The 16,291-nt window shown below is 37.5% G+C and overlaps 1 protein-coding gene across 4 annotated transcripts in view; it reads right to left on the bottom strand.

Moving 5' to 3' along the window:
- Positions 1-16,282, bottom strand: part of ephb2b (eph receptor B2b) — a 125,396-nt gene extending 109,114 nt beyond the window's left edge. For all 4 annotated transcript variants that reach the window (XM_012918198.4, XM_004547451.4, XM_004547452.4 and 1 more), the window contains exon 1: positions 16,117-16,282. In XM_012918198.4, the coding sequence (XP_012773652.2) occupies positions 16,117-16,168 (52 nt within the window). In that variant the 5' untranslated portion in view covers positions 16,169-16,282. The remainder of the gene's footprint in view (positions 1-16,116) is intronic.
- Positions 16,283-16,291: the final 9 nt, after the last annotated feature.

Consider the following 16,291-nt stretch of genomic DNA (forward strand, 5'->3'; position numbering starts at 1 on the left):
AAAACAACACTATTCAACACACACATCTGGTGCCGCTTGTCTGACGCCTTTAAAAAAAAAGAGAAAAAAAAAGGAGGCACATATGTTTCTTTATAGCCGCAGGCACAATTATGTCCCTCCTGACAACCTTAAAAAAGGCCCTTAAATCACTTGACACTGGTGAGGTCCTAATCCAGAGACAGGATGACAGGTAATGTATTTCTACGAAGTGGTGCGTTTCTGTTTGGGCTCCCAGGCTATTAATGTTTCACATTAGCATTGGGGTGACAGGTGGAAGCTGGTCACAAAAAGAATAGCAAGACAAGCCGTTTTTTTGTTTTTTGTTTTTTTTTTTTAACGGAACAGGCTGGGCGCAGGACAAAGGAAATGAAGATGGCAGCAAATGTTTTCTGAAATAAAAGCTGTGAGCGCAAGCCATTAAGTGCCCTCCACCTACCTGAGTGTATAAGAAGTGTAAGGAGTTCAGCACACTTGTGTCAGCTGGAGGATTATGTGCTCTGTTTTCTTTGTCCCATAGCCTTCCCACAATGAAAAGCTTAAAACCTTCACAATGACCGCTTTCCTTTGAAAAGTGACCAATTTTTTAAATGTATGGCTTGACTTAAACATACAAAGGTTACTTTTTGTTAGAGAATGAATGAAAGACAAAAAGTGCACGATTAATGAGTTTGCATCTACAACAATAAGTCATATGTGCTGTAGTGTTTGCAGATACTCAGTGGTGAAAACATTTAATCTCCTAAGGCAATAGATTTTTCTCAGCACTTAGTATCATGTAACTTTAAATCCATGTTTCATTAAGCTTACTTGATGCTACACATTTGAATGGTGGATGAAGTTCAGGGACACTGCCTTTTCAAAACAGCAAAGTTTATTGAAGTTTGTGATCCTCTTAATACTCCTTTTAAAAAAATGGATTGGGTTTGTCATGTTGCATTTCTCATGATGACAAAAGAAATATAATCTAATAATAACTCCTATTCTTTGAGTTTTGGTTGCTAGGTCCCACGGTGACATTTCCAACTTTATGATTTTGTTGCTAGATGCTTTGTCATCTGTGCTGCGATTTAATATCATGGATATTGCAAAACTCCCAGCTTAGCTCGAGTGCCATTTTCAGCACAGGACTTATGTTATTAACAGAAATTTTAACCTTGAGTTAAAACAAGATCATCAAGAAGCTGCCACTTGCAGTCTGCACTAAGCACAAGGAAACTTAAGGTTCTTCAAGACACATCCTTCAGGCTTTAACATGAGCTGGAATCAACAGCAAATGTAAACAGCAAAAGGTGATTACTTTTTCTTCCAGAGACAGCATATGCTACACTGTGATAGGACATGCAAGAGTAAAAGGACATGACAAAACACTAGCTGAAGGGCTAGTATATTTACCCCAAAACCTTGTGTTCACACCTCCTCCTGAGTAATCCAGCTTCAGGCCTCTGATATTCATGTTAATGTCAAAGAAAAAAAAAAAAAAGCCTCACAGGCCAACCCTGCAGGTGTTGAGTTTGAAATAATTCAGAGAAAAAAATGTTCATACATTTGTTTGTTTGTTTGTGTGCGCGCACGCGTGTGTGTGTCTGTGTGTGTGTGTGTGTGTAAGAGAGAAAGCAAGAAAGAGAAAGGAGAGAGAGAGAAAATGAGCATGCTAGTATCTGTGAAATAGAGATTAGTACTGCTCAAGCCAAAAATCTGTCTGTGCAGAAGAAAACCACTAAACACTATTACGGGTCTCAATTTCTGTTTCTCAAAAATGGGACATATTACTGTAGGCACCGAGATCAAAGGAAAACCTGTTTTTGCATAATATGCTGTTTTACAGGTTCTTATGGCAGGCACAAAAAAGTTAAATCACACAGTAAAACGACCTAAAGCCTTTACATTTTGCTAAATGAGGCAAAAAATGAGGCAAACTCAAAACAACAACCACTGTTCTCTTCATGTTAAAAACTGTTGAATTTAACCTGCCCACGGGAAATCTGGAGCAAGGATTTAAATGATTGTTTTTCTTGTATTGCTCTTAATTGGCAGCAAAAATGGCTCCTGTCACCAATTTGGAATAAAATTTATGTGTTTGTGCTTGCTGGCAATGTGCGTAAATGTGTTTATGAGATTGTGAATATGCGACTGTAAGAGGCTACCTCTCTGTAGAGTGAAAGTAGTGAGGTCCAACTCAATTTAGTCAGTCACTCAACACCGAGGCATTCTCAGCGAGCAGTGCAACCCCCAGACTCACACCCCTCAAGTGTCACACAGATGAGGACAGACCACTAATCCCAAACATGCCTTTTCAGTACCTCAAACAGGCAGGGTTCCTTACAGCAGCTCAGTCAACTTACACAGACACTACATGCATACATGGTGCCTGCCTGACCACTACAAAGTGTCAAACCATTTGTAAAGGAGAGCAGCTCGGAAAGTGCTCAGAAGAGGTGTAATCAGTCTGAGGTGTTACCATACGCACAGCATGGGAGTAACTGTAGCCAATTCGGGGGTTCCTTCCCTGCTGAGCCACCCATGCCACAAATGTAACTGTTACTTTATGTCCTTTAGGAATCATTTATTGCATGGTTTCACCCAGATTGATGACTAAATCAACTGATAATGAAACCATGCAGGAAATGATTCACATGTTTAGTATATCTAAAGATATAAAGAAATTTTAAATACTTTGTTCTTTTAAATGCCCGTTTTATTCTACGAAATGACTGCTTCAAAAAGCAGACATGGGTTAAACACAGATGGTACTGCTCATCATACAGATGAACTGAAAAACAGAATTAGTTCCAACACAAATTATTAGTAAGGTAATGGCTTAGGCAAACAATAGCAAAAGAAAGAATAAATACTTAAGAGGGTTTCCTATTAGTCTAAGTTGCTTTCTCAGCATTCCCTGCCAACTCAATCCATGATAACATACATTTCTAGTACAGGCGCACAGCCGGTGTTACCCATGCTGAACCACACTGCAGAGTCCTGCTTAGTATCACGTCTGACCACAACCAACTGTAATGGTCTCCTCTTAAGCCTGACACCGGCATCTCAACTCAAGTGTGCTAGAGACAGAGAGACTGTTAGTATAAGTCTCTTTGTGTTCTGCTGGAGCATCTACCTGAATCTTAACTCCCACATATTTTTACTTTCTGAAATCAGCCTCTGTTGTGATGCAAACTAAACAGTTCCTTTTGCCTCCTATTACATATCTTCCATTGCTGAGCCAGAGTTGCTCCTGTTGTTTAGTTATTAGAAATGCACTGTGCATACCAATACAGCTTCATCAGGGGTCCAGGTAAACAACATACATTATTGTGCAGTGCAGTGGAAAAACACTTAGACCATGCTAGGAGCTTTACTGCTAACTATTCACTCTACATTAGAACCTCTCAGTACAAGTATTTAATACCCATATTTATTTACATCTGTATGTGTTATTAAACAGCAATTGATGGATTAATCACAAACATTAATAAGGTCAGTTTTATATTTCAAGAGTATTTTAATCAGGGAAATTACATCATATATTTGAAACTGTTTTATTCCAGATTAGGAGATGTGTCCTAAAGGAGAGACAGAAAATGACAAACCCATAGCTGATGGTGGTTTGAGTTTATACGACAGTGCTACCTAGGGCTGCTCGATTATGGCAAAAATGATAATCACGATTATTTTCACTGAAATTGAGATCTCGATTATTTGACGATATTTATTTAACCCTTTAAGACCTACCATAGAACTAAGTCCGCCAGAGCTTATATATATTTTTTTTTTTTACATGCTGTAGTGCCATTTCTGGGAGCATTTCAAGTTGATATACATCAATACAACTGTTATAGCCCATGTTTTAATAATATGTCTGCATTAAGTCCATAGTAATTACATTAATTGCAAAAAAGTGCAATAAACTACAAAAAAATTGAAAATCGTTTTTGTTTTTACATATATTTCTACTTGGGGAAATTTAAGAGGCTTATCCCTCAAAACTTTAAATACAAAAAAGTTGCAAAAAATAGTTTCCCACCACAGGAAATTTATTTTGAGTGTCTTCATAGTTTTATTTTGGAGATACAGCAATTTTTATATACTGCAGGAAAAACAAAAAACAATCCTATGATGCAAATTTGCAAAGAAAACAGCATGTGCATCAAAATAAAATATTTCCAGCAGTGCAATTCGAGTTCTAAGCATCCCAGAAACTATTCAGAAAAGTATAGAGTCAAACATGACTTATAAAAACACCAGTATAGGCTTTTAAGGCCTACAAGTAAAAAACTACATTTTCCACGAAAATGACGTCACTTCCGGTTTCGGACAGGAAATGGCGGACATGCGATAGTTCGAATTGACGTCTGTTTCAATGTGGGAAGTGTTACGAACAGCTGATCGGATCGGCAAAGCGCGTTTCTGGAATATTATGTTTTTGTTCCTGCAAGCACTTTTTATGCCGTTTTTGCAAAGCTTTATGTGGAAGGAAACCGTGACCGAGGACAAGCTGATGGCATAAGACAAGTCCTCCGGTTTCATATGCAAAACAAATTATTGCGCTAGCTTACGCGGTTCCGGTTCTACAGGGATGTAAAGGGTTAACAATAACAATGTATTGGATAATGACTTTAAAAAATAATATAAAATAGTGTGCAAATACTGATAACAGTGCAAATGTTTGCAATATAAAAAATAAATGAAAAATGTAAACATCTATGTTTAGTGAACTTTGCAGTGTTGCTCTGTGGTGCAGCTATGACACTGTAGCAAAGTTTATACACTAGGTCTACTTGATCCACGTCTGACTCCGCGAACCCATAATGTTTACACACCATTGAAGTTTTTTTTTACCTCTCTTTTCAACCAACGGCAGTCACTCTCCTCTCTAAATAACTTCTGCTTAGCTTTCCGAGCTTCCCTCGGGTCCTCTTAATTGTTGTGATGTGTGTTCGAAATGCAAAGAGGTGGGCTCGATTTGCCACATGGAGCAGCGCGAGAGTAAAGCACGATGGAGGGGCTAATAATCGGCTCAGTCATTTTTAATGATTGTTGAAAGCCCAGAATCGGAATCGTGATTAAAATTCGATTAATTGAGCAGCCCTAGTGCTACCTGAGTGCTGACAACTGTTATCTGCTGCTATATTTCATCTTTAGAGAAACTACATAAAAGTCAACTTTACATAAAATAAATACTACATTTATGTAACGTGACCACACTGCATCTCTATGTATCTTAGAAAACAGGTGGAAAAAGGTGGACTGTGCAATGCATATATGAGGTGTCCTTATTGATGCCTGTGCCTTCTTGTACTATTTGCAGATGAAAAACCTATTTGGACTCTATGAATAATAATATTCTATGTATTTAACCCTATCGTGTGACATTAATTTCATTTAATGGTCTCAGCTGGACCTCTGTATTGATTTCACAGGCACAGTAGGTCTCCTGAGATCCTCTATGGATATTCCAGCTGCCCTCCCAAATGATCCATTGTGATTTGTACCCAAAGGGCTCCTGCCACTGAAAGGCATGGAAAACAGTCATCATTTCACCATCTCCTTGTATACCTGGCTCCCGTTTGGTAGGCCACGTTACCTCATGGCTGTATTGAGAATCCAGACATGGTTTTATTGACCCCAAAAGACATGTATCGGTCTTTCTTTGGCAGCTCTTCAGAACTGTGGCCATATGGTTTGCAGATAGTATTTCCTACTGGAAATCTTTAACAGGTTTGAAATTAGCATATAATAAGAATGAATTGTTAGCTGGAAGAAGAGGGGGGAAGATGGTATTGCAATAACAGGAGCTCTTACAAGTGTGAGTGAGGCAGATGCTGCTGATTGCTCCCCTCCACTAGATCCATTTCAGACAAGTGATTATGTAAATTCAGGTAAGCCTTCTCTGCTCGAATGGAACGTTTATCATGGGCTTTGCTGAATATGAATTGACTATAATGAAGTGTCAATTGATAAGACTCCATAAACAAAATCATAGGAGTTTAATCTTTGCTGAGTCTGGGTTATTGATTTTGGAGAAGTAGTTGGTTTTGGACTGATGGCATGAGGTCAAGGCAAAACAAAAAACAACAACAAAAAAAACAAAAACAAAACAAACACAAAAAAAACCCCAGCAAGTGGAAAAAGTCTAGCTTTCGTCTGTCCCAATTACACTATTGTTTGAAGAAAAGGCCTAACAGCAAAACCATGTTCACTGTGTGGGCCACGTGTCACTCCACAGTAACCTGAAATCTATTGTATGGCTGTAACTGGGTTGAGCTCTGTTTCACTAGGGAGACACACATCACCATCAATAATATCACATAAATCATTTGTGCCCTTCAGCTAACTCCAGACAACAAACTCACCACTGATGCTCAAAGAATGAATAATAGAAATACATTTTTTTTTAAAGAAACATATTCTGCCAATCAGTTGCTAGATATCTGCTGCAAATTAATTCGTGTTTTTATTATCTTGACCTCTTGATCCGCTGAGAATGGGCTAGAAACATAAATCTCATTAATAAAAATGAAGCTAAATTACAGTTTTGAAAAAGACAAAAATTTGTTGAATTTTACAAAGAGCCCAAACAGTATAAACTAAATGATTGGTAGGATCTGTCAAAACACAGTTGTTGCTAGGCAGGTGTACCCTGATAAAATGAAAACTGCCCATATCAGCTCTCAAAGTATTCAATTTTCATTAAGTCAAAAATTGCAGAATTTAGTGCTTATGAGAGTTGAAAGATTTAATTGCACAGATAAGTGAACAGACCTCTTTTACTACCCACCACTCAGATAAGCATGTAATGTTAAGTGTCACAGGGTTAACTGTATTAAATATGGTGTATGTGAACATCAATAGTACCACTGCAAAATAATCATAGTCTCCAGCTAAAAGTTAAAATCATAATTATAAATTTACTGTTAACAAACAGCCATTCAGGCATACCATAGTTCTGTAATTAGACTACAGGCAGTTAAGCACGAAGAAGTGCATTTACCGTGCCGTCGTCATAATGTGTGCCTTTGACAGCCCTCCCCATATGGAAAAGAAATAGTAAAAACTTATATGTGATTACTCATGAAAGTGGCCACTTTCATGAGTAAATCATATAAGGCTTACATGATTTACTCATGAAAGTGGCCACTTTCATGAGTAAATCATATAAGGCTTACATGATTTACTCATGAAAGTGGCCACTTTCGCATTACTTTCATGCATTGTTTTAGTAAGTATCCAAAACATACAAGTTTCATTATATAATTTTTCAAGGGATCTTATATCTGTTTTCACACTTATATGCTTTTCATACAAGTTTCACACAAGACAGATACAAACTTTATAAGATTTATATATATCTTTTCCATATGGGTCACCCCCCCAGAAAGCTCATTTTCTTCAGTTTTATCAAAGGTAACCAAATGTTACCAGAATGGATACTGTCTGTCTCCACTCGTCAGTGTTAAATGTATTTATTTTGATTAATTATATCCAGTTCCAGGGTTTCTGCAATTGACTGAATGCAATTTCCAAATTAATCTATGAAAATACTCCAGCTCTCTAAAACCAGACAAGTCACAGCCAAAGGCCAAATCAGTTAATTGCCTTGTGTTAATTCCCTATTCTCTGAGCTAATGCAATTACTTGTGAAAAGAAAACCAACTATCACACTTGAGGACACAAAAAGTCATTTTGGTTCCCTTTCCTCCATCTGTTTTTCAGATGTTACACCCAGTTTAAACTATTGAATTTATTCATAAAGCATCTTAAATAGAAAGGTTTTTTGTTTTTTTTGTTTTTAAAAAGCATTTATCTCATAATCCTGTGCTCGGGATATTTCTGTTCTATTTATATCACTTCCAAATATGTTTATTGCAGGAGAAAAAGTGCCAATTCAGGTCATAAAATATGAAAGGAAGATGGTAACTTTGAAAAGTAATTTGATAGTGATGAAACATGTAAATACTTGTTTTGAAAAAAGTCAAAATAAGGCTTAGGCATGTACTTATTATGTACACAGGCTTAAGAAGTTGAACTGAAAACAGAAGCTTGATCTGTTTCTGTTGTGGCTGTTGGAGCCGGTTAGGTCAGCGACGCAAGGCAGGTCATCAGTTACAGAAGAACAGAGCCTGTTTTCCCAGCACACTAATCAGATAAAACACATCTGCACCTCAGCTGGGGTGTCTGTCTGAATGAGACTGCTAGACCCATTAAGGTCTGATATTATGAAGCTGGGATTTGGTTTCATATATATGCATGCTGACCAATCTAAGATCCAGCTAGCCAGCCAGACCCAGTGGGAGATAGACAACAAATGTGTTAGTGGGTCTTTGTAGCGAGAGGAGCTGTTGCATACTGCATTAAGCACATAACTACCGGCAAAACCAGAAAACGGCAGGGTTGGTACAGACTAAAACGCTGGCTTCTACTGGGAAGAGATGGGGGAGGGGGTCTTGTTGTTGATATGGACTGTGGTGGACAGACGGTGTGGGGCAGAGAGAAAGGATAGAATGGAGGGGGAGGCAGAGATAGAAAAAAAAAAGGCAGATGTCACGTGGGCCCAGATTCGCGATAGAAGTGATGCATAGCATGGCACACAGGCAGTGGTTCAGGTGAAAAAGGCTTCCCTTTGTGATGCAGATGACAACGCAATCAGCCCCGCTTTGTCTCGGCCAATGGGCTCTGCTCCCAGGGACATTGAGAGACAGACACTAATCCGGTGGGTTTGTGTTCTCCAGCCACACTCATAAAAGCAGTGTCACAGTACCTGGGGTGTGTGTGGATGGGGGTCTCTGAAACGAGGTCTGACCTCTCTCAGGGTACTCTCCCTCCGCCTTTGCTTTCTTCTGTCTTTCTACTCTCATCCTAGCTCAGTAGTTGGCTTTGCTGGGGTGAAAAAAAATTTAAGTGCCGAATTGTTAACGTGCATGACTCCATGTTCGCGTTAGGGATGTGACATAAACAGAGGTTGCATTGATTAATTCTATTCTTGCTTTGAAGAAAATTCTGTTATAAACGGCGATTTCACTGCTTGGATAAAATGAGGAATTATAGAGTGACAAAGACACAAAATTCACTGATTCCACATAATAGCTGAGACTTGTGTAAAAAAATGAAAATTAGGTCTACATGTTGCAGAGCCATTTTGATTGTGAGTGCTTACACGGTTCATATTATGAATAATGTCTGGAAACACATTTCACTGTCCCCTAATGATTTCCATTCCCAAAGGGTTGGGATGAATCAGGCGCTCCCTAATAAATATGACTTACCAAGAGACTGCGCATTGCCAATTAACATGTGCTAATTAAGATAGCAGCCTATAAGAACATCCTTGATCTAGATTCCTGTGTGAAATATCAGAAAGGTTACAGAGAGGTAAAGCAAGTTTCTTCCACAACTATCCAAAAAAAGTCTCTTCCAGTTAAGCAATAAAATACTATATGGAGTCTTTGTCGCACGGTCTGAAGCATGCCCACAAATGACTCATTTAATAAAGAGTTAGAGTTGCTAAATTAATTTATGGCATGTGTCTGCAAACTTGATTAGGGAATATACATGACAGATGTACGATATGCACACACACAGACACTTGCTGTCCGTATTTCATGCATTTATGTTCTATTAATGTTAAGGATCATTTGATAATGCTTACTGCAACCTAAATGCGTCAAGTACTCAAATGTTCTTCTACTGATTACAGCAAGATATTAAACCAGATCAATCCAAATTTCTAGTTCAAGGTCCAGCATTTATTTATAATATATTTTCAAGCACACACATATTCTGTAGACATAGACATATACATGAAAACTTGATGATTTTTAAGTTTTGTTTTTTCTCTTGTTATTTCAGTTATATTTGCATGTTCGCAATAAAAATTCTATCTAATAATAAATGTATAACACCACAATGTATGCACAAACAGATGAACTTCCTCACAGCAAATAAATAATTGTTAATCTAAGAGTTATGGGCATTTTAAATCATAAAAGTGTCTGTAAATATGAACTCAGTGATGTGGAATTTGTTGGTACCTTTTCATTTTTCCTGTGATTGTCTAACGGCTAAAGAGAAATGCGTGCGAAATATTCAGTTTTAAATGAATTCCCTCCAGTTGTTGAGCACTGGCCGCGCTGGGTAGCACACTGAAAAACTAGAAACACCTGTTGACTCTGAAAATATTTCCATTATCAGATACCATCGAAAAGCAGTAATATCTGTTCTTCTCAAACTAGTCTGACCTGATTTAGAACAAAGTGATATCTGTTCCTTTTCAAAATATATGAAAAGTGTAACGGACCTGATAGTTTTGGATACAGAGCCTGTTAAACAGCAGGTTCATAAAAATTATTGACTTACCTAAGGAGTACCTCAAGCATACCATTTACACCTCTGCGGTAAGTAAAGTCACTCGGTGCAGTATGTGGAATTTGTGCAGCGAGACTCAGAACACTTTTGTGCTCGGCTAGTGAGGGTTTTCTTAAGTAGGTCATATTGTGTTTTTAATGTATAATGTAGTACTACCCAGTATGTTAAAGGAAGAAGACTTCCACTATTAACTCTGCAGTGCTTTCATGTGCATTTCCCCACACATAGATTTTTCAGGGATGCTACCTAGTTTTTTTTTTTTTTTTGTTGTTTTTTTTTTAAATCTGTCAAAGAGTACAACGACAATACCCTTTTTTTTTTTTATTTTGAAAGCTAGATCCACTCCTTCCCACAGTCCTCAGTATCCCCAGACAGGATCTTGTCATGCAGTCAGAGGTACTTCACCATCTTGGACTGCAGTTGGCAACGGTGTAGAACTGCTTTATGTGCTGCTTTGCCGAGTTCACCGAGCCTGAAGAGCAGAACAAACGCTACCAGTGCTAGCTACAGTCCATAACAGGGGAATTGGACCTTGTCCACAGGATAAGAGACTCATTGTATAAGCAGCTGATATCTCTATATATCTCTCTCATATATATATATATATATATATATATATATATATATATATATATATATATATATATATATATATATATATATATATATATATATATATATATATATATATAATACGTATAGTGCTTGTCAAATACATTTTTTGAGGAGGAGTTAGCATTATTTTTGTTCACATACATCATGTATAAGCAAGTCAGAAATTAAGTACAGTTTATTTGTATACCACTTCTCAAGAACAAAATTCACAAAGTGCTTTGCAATAGAGAATAAGATATAAAATACTCTGAGCATATAAAGTAAACAAATAAGATGTTTGGCAAACATGTCGTTCTTTACACCTTCCTGTTTCAGTGAAGTGTATTGTTGTCAAGAACTGAAAGTACCCCAGATTTGAAAAGTCTTTCCAAGTCCACGCATGTGGTATCATGGATGCACCATTAATTTTAATTCATGTCAGTTTACACATGAAATACTAAAATGTCAGTTTACCATCACCTCTAGAGGACAAAATGTGTATTGACTAGAAGGAATGAAGAGTTGGCTTCAGATAGTAAACCACAGAAGTAGAGCTGAACAGCCAAAAGCATGGAAACACTTTCAAACAGCCCATCATGCACTGAACTGAATTCGAAGTTAAACTGGTTAAAACAAGCTAAAGCCAGGAACAACATACAACTATTTTGCTTGCAAAGCCAACTGGAACAAAAGCTTACAAAACAAAAAAAACCTTGTTTGGAGGTTTTCTGCTTAACTTTTAGATGTTTCTGTACTGATTTCCGTATATTCACTCTTGCAGAAATGTGACCAAAGTCTAGGTTTGATACATACAGCAGCTCACTGCAGTGACTGTAACCTTTTGCAAGGACTACAAAAATTTCTCAAGCAAATCAGTAATAATACTTCCATAATCTCACCCTAAAGGTAGCCATAGATGTCTCTGAAATGTGACACCCTGCTTCAAGTGAAACAACTGGTACCAGCACTAATTGAAATTTTGCATGCAAAGTGACAATGCCTGGGCCCTCGGCAGCATGGATTAAGGCTTGAATAGAGACAGATTCTTTGTGAAAGCCTACTGTGCCGGTTGGCGTGCAGGCCAGCTCCCTGCATCTGCTCACTGGGTGGACTGAGAAAACACTGGATTGTATACGGTCGCTCATTTTACCTTTATCTAATCCCATTTCAGAACCCGCCTCCGTCAGTCTTTTGTTACTCTTCCACAAGACATAATGCTTCCATGTTACACTCACACATCGATTCCTTACAAAATAATTCCGGTCAGAAACAGCCACTTAATTTACATATGAAAGCATTTTTTAAGCAAACTTGGCAGGATTTTCTAAACATTAAGAGTCATACTCTGTCCCGAAGAGTCAGGTCATCCTATTTTGTGGAAGAAAAATGGTACTGATAGAAAATCCAAATGTAATACACAGAAAAGTACATTCTTGCATAATTATTTAAAAAGGGAAACCATTTCAAACATCAACTTTGCCACTATTTGCCAACATTCAACTGAGTCTTCCAGTGTTCAATAGAGCACTGAAGGAATCCAGTGCATATTGAAATGCAATCAAATCTGTAAGACATTCTTTGAAGACTCCATGCTGTGATGTCATTCTGCCCCACGTCAGCATCCTCTACTGTGGTTTCTGTCCCTTTATATATTTCAAAGAAAAACAGGAGGAAAAAAGTTATATCAGTGTGATCTATTCTCCAACTAACTTCACGAACACCACGCATACATGTCTAGATGGGGTTGTTATTGCATCACAGCAACACCAATCCTCCTAGCTGCACTGCACAAACTGTAATACCACAACAGAAAGGGCCAAACGGAAAAGCCAAATTATCTGTCTTGTAAATTTCATCTCCTACAAACAAAACAGGCGACTCGAATTTTATGGCTCAGTATGAATATGAGAATTTCCACTCAGCAGAATTAGATGAGCGCCATCGTTGTTAGTGTGGCTGTCAACTGAACACTGATGACAATGAATGGCCAAACTAATGAAGAGATAAATCCACACTGTTTTCATAGACATGTTTGGCATAGCTAGGCTAATTTCCTAGGCAGTAGTATGTCCATTAATTTCCGAAAAGAGCCCGTCTGTTCTTGTTAACTAAACCAATAAGACATGGCATCAGCTTACATTAACACAAATAAACAATTTAGAGTTGTTTCACATTCCACGCGGTGAATTAAATGCCTTTGAAAACTGGCTGATTGCAGCTGATGAATGAATGCCATTTGTAGTTGTCTAACATGGTGATACTAACTGAAGCCGGGGGAGTACATAGCGAATAGAGATGAGACGCTGAGGGGGAAAAAAAGATGATACGATAGCTTTAACATCGTTTGCAGTATACTTTTCGCAAAATAATCACTTGGTACACATTTGGTTGCCTGGAGTTCAGCCCCAGTTTTAATCCTTGCCAACGTGACCCTTGCCTGATTCTTTGATTCTCTGTACAACAAATAGTATTTTCATGTTTACGCATTCAGCTGTAGAAGCTGTAGAAGACGCTATAATTTCATTCATCAATTCATTTTATATATTTCTTTTTATTTTAAATATTTATTTTTAAAAAAAACAAAAAAACCAACTAAAACAACGTGATTTAGCGATCAACACATATTACACGGGACAGTGTAACATAGCAGACAATAAATAAACAACATGGACTATTGAGAAATAAATGCATTTGACATGTTTTTCCCCGTTTACTGAAAAAAAATAAAAAATAAAAATTGTGTCCCGGTCAAAATGGTCCACTGGAGGGATTTCTTCTGTTGCATGCTGGGATGGGGCTCTTTTTTTTTTTTTTTTTTTTTTTTTTGGGATTAGAGCTGCAGTGACCTCTTTTTCAACTCTTTATTTTACCTACGTAAACCATTCTTGCAACTTCATTGGACAGTCAGCTAGGGTGATTCAAGGGATAAAATGGAGGGTGGCGGTGAAGGGGGGGCTGCTTCGGCTTGTGATGCGACTAGCTGGTTTCCACATCAAAACTGAAGTACCACAGTCCCAAACGGTACTTGCAACATGAATGTTGTATTTACCGTAAGTACTATCAAGAAATATTAACAGCATCATTCTTGGGGAAATCGCATAATTGCACAGCAATGGCTGTTTGAAGGACGTGCAAACTGCTTTTTGAGGCAATACACGCTGTCTACTTTCACATATTTTTCACATTAAATTTTACAAGTAGAGAAACAGTATCCATGGACATGTTTGTTTTTTAGAGAAAATGAGAAGACAAGAGGAAGTGGAACACTCTGTAGTGTGAATTTGATGTTATTTTTGGCATTTGTCATATCCTGTGTTACCCCTCACTCATCGACAGAATAGAGCAGATAAAAATCAAACAATAAATAAGCATTATGAAAGCAATCAAGCACTCATAATAAGTCATTGAACAAAAGCAAACCTAAAATTACGTACATAAATACAGTATTTAGTTTTACAGTAAATTGTTTTATTGAATATAGTCTACATAAAATAACTATCTGGTAAATTTATATATATATATATATTATAAATATATTATTAAAAATGAATTTGGGACATGAAGTTTTAATCTGCACAGTTTTAATGTGAACATATCTAAGCGTTTTTATATTGTTCATAAGAGAAAAAAAATATATATAAGTAAAAACAAAAATGCAATGTATGTATTGTATGAAATACGGGTTGCACATCATTTCCAGTATTTTTGTAATGCTGAGTGCACTGCATCTCTAACTTACCTAAGTAACAAGGTTGATGAAACCTTAAATTGAAAGAAAAAAAAAAATCAAATAAAAATTAAATTAAAGCTAACAAATGTTCAACCTGCCAATAGGAAATGTAATGTAAGCTGTTGAGATCTCTCTTTTTTTGGTCTTGGATATGTTAACTACATTGAAACCATAAACTGGAACAGTCAGTAGTAGTCTGCATAAATACGCATGACATCTGTCAAAGTCTGTGCCAGTCCTACAGTGAACCTGGCACGTCCTCCAAACTTTCTGCACATATCTGGCATCCTGTTACATATGCACAAGTGATGTGAATATTTTTCCATGTTTTTCTTTTTCTTGTTGTTTCATCCTGCTCTAACATTCAGCTGACTTTCCAAATAGTTTCTTTTCGCCACCTGTAATTATGAGGTTTAGTTAAACTGACCAGAGGAGGAAGATGCATTTGTTCTCTGAGAGCATCCTCAAAATAGACTGAATAAATAACTGGGCTTTCCATTCTTCAGTGCTGAGTCTCCTAACCTGTCACAAAGCAACCTGAATCCATCAAATCAAAAACAACTGAAAATTACAATTTAAATCAAGACTGGAATTCTTAAATTAAAAGGAAACATGGTTTCCTGATGTTTAGGTCTGCTTATTTTTATTTAAGTTTAAAGAATCTAACATTAATACAGTCTTTCTCTGCTGCAGCACTTGTATATTATGCTGCATAATATGTGGGGAAACCTTACTTTGGAGCATCACTCACATACAACAGTAAACACACATTACGGGGATTATTTTCACCATTCAACCTGTTTCATTATGCGCTGAGCCACGATGACTCTTACCCTTTCCTGCTTAGCCAGGCTTTGCGTACAAATGACTGCATAGTGACCAGGCAGAGCCCTTTTGTGAGTCTGACAACAGGATGTTCAATGCTTATGTTTGTAATTGTTTTCCGGCAGCCTAAAAAACAAACAAATAAATAATTTAAGCAGAAGTCCTTGTTTGTCGTTTGTTTTGTTTGTTACGCTTTTGTCACCAACTGTTGGACAACTAACAGTGACACACCTCCACGGACAAAACGGATGCGCCTTACCTGAATGGGATCTCATGTTTTATATTCTGCTGGAGCTACCTGTGCAACACAAAAGGCTGTATGTTTCCTCTCTTTATTAAGGCTATTAGCGCTTGATAACATCCGCAGCGCACCTGCGAGATGCGGGAACATATGTTTTAAGCCCCACGGCCATCCCTCTGCATGAACCGACTCTGTCTTTGCTAGAATTAAGTACTAGAAATGCAATACTACTAAAATTTACACATATGAAGGCAGGAGGATGGAAATTTAGTCCGAAAATTAAATCGTGAAATCACGCGCTTTGTTTCAAACTCGAAGCCGGTAAGATGATGCGGCTTTACGCGTTGGGATGAAAACACTAGCTTACCTTCAATAGCTATTACGGCCGGTAAGGTCCATAATATCCATAGAATATCCATTATTGGTTACTTAAAAGTCCCAGACATTCAAATAAAATATGTTCCGAAAGCCATTGACAGCAAAGGCAGAGAGGGGACAGGCAGTCCTTCTCCTCCAATAGAGCGATCCCAGATAGCAGAGAC

The sequence above is a fragment of the Maylandia zebra genome, linkage group LG5 (genome assembly GCF_041146795.1).
Source record: "Maylandia zebra isolate NMK-2024a linkage group LG5, Mzebra_GT3a, whole genome shotgun sequence".
Taxonomy (NCBI): domain Eukaryota; kingdom Metazoa; phylum Chordata; class Actinopteri; order Cichliformes; family Cichlidae; genus Maylandia; species Maylandia zebra.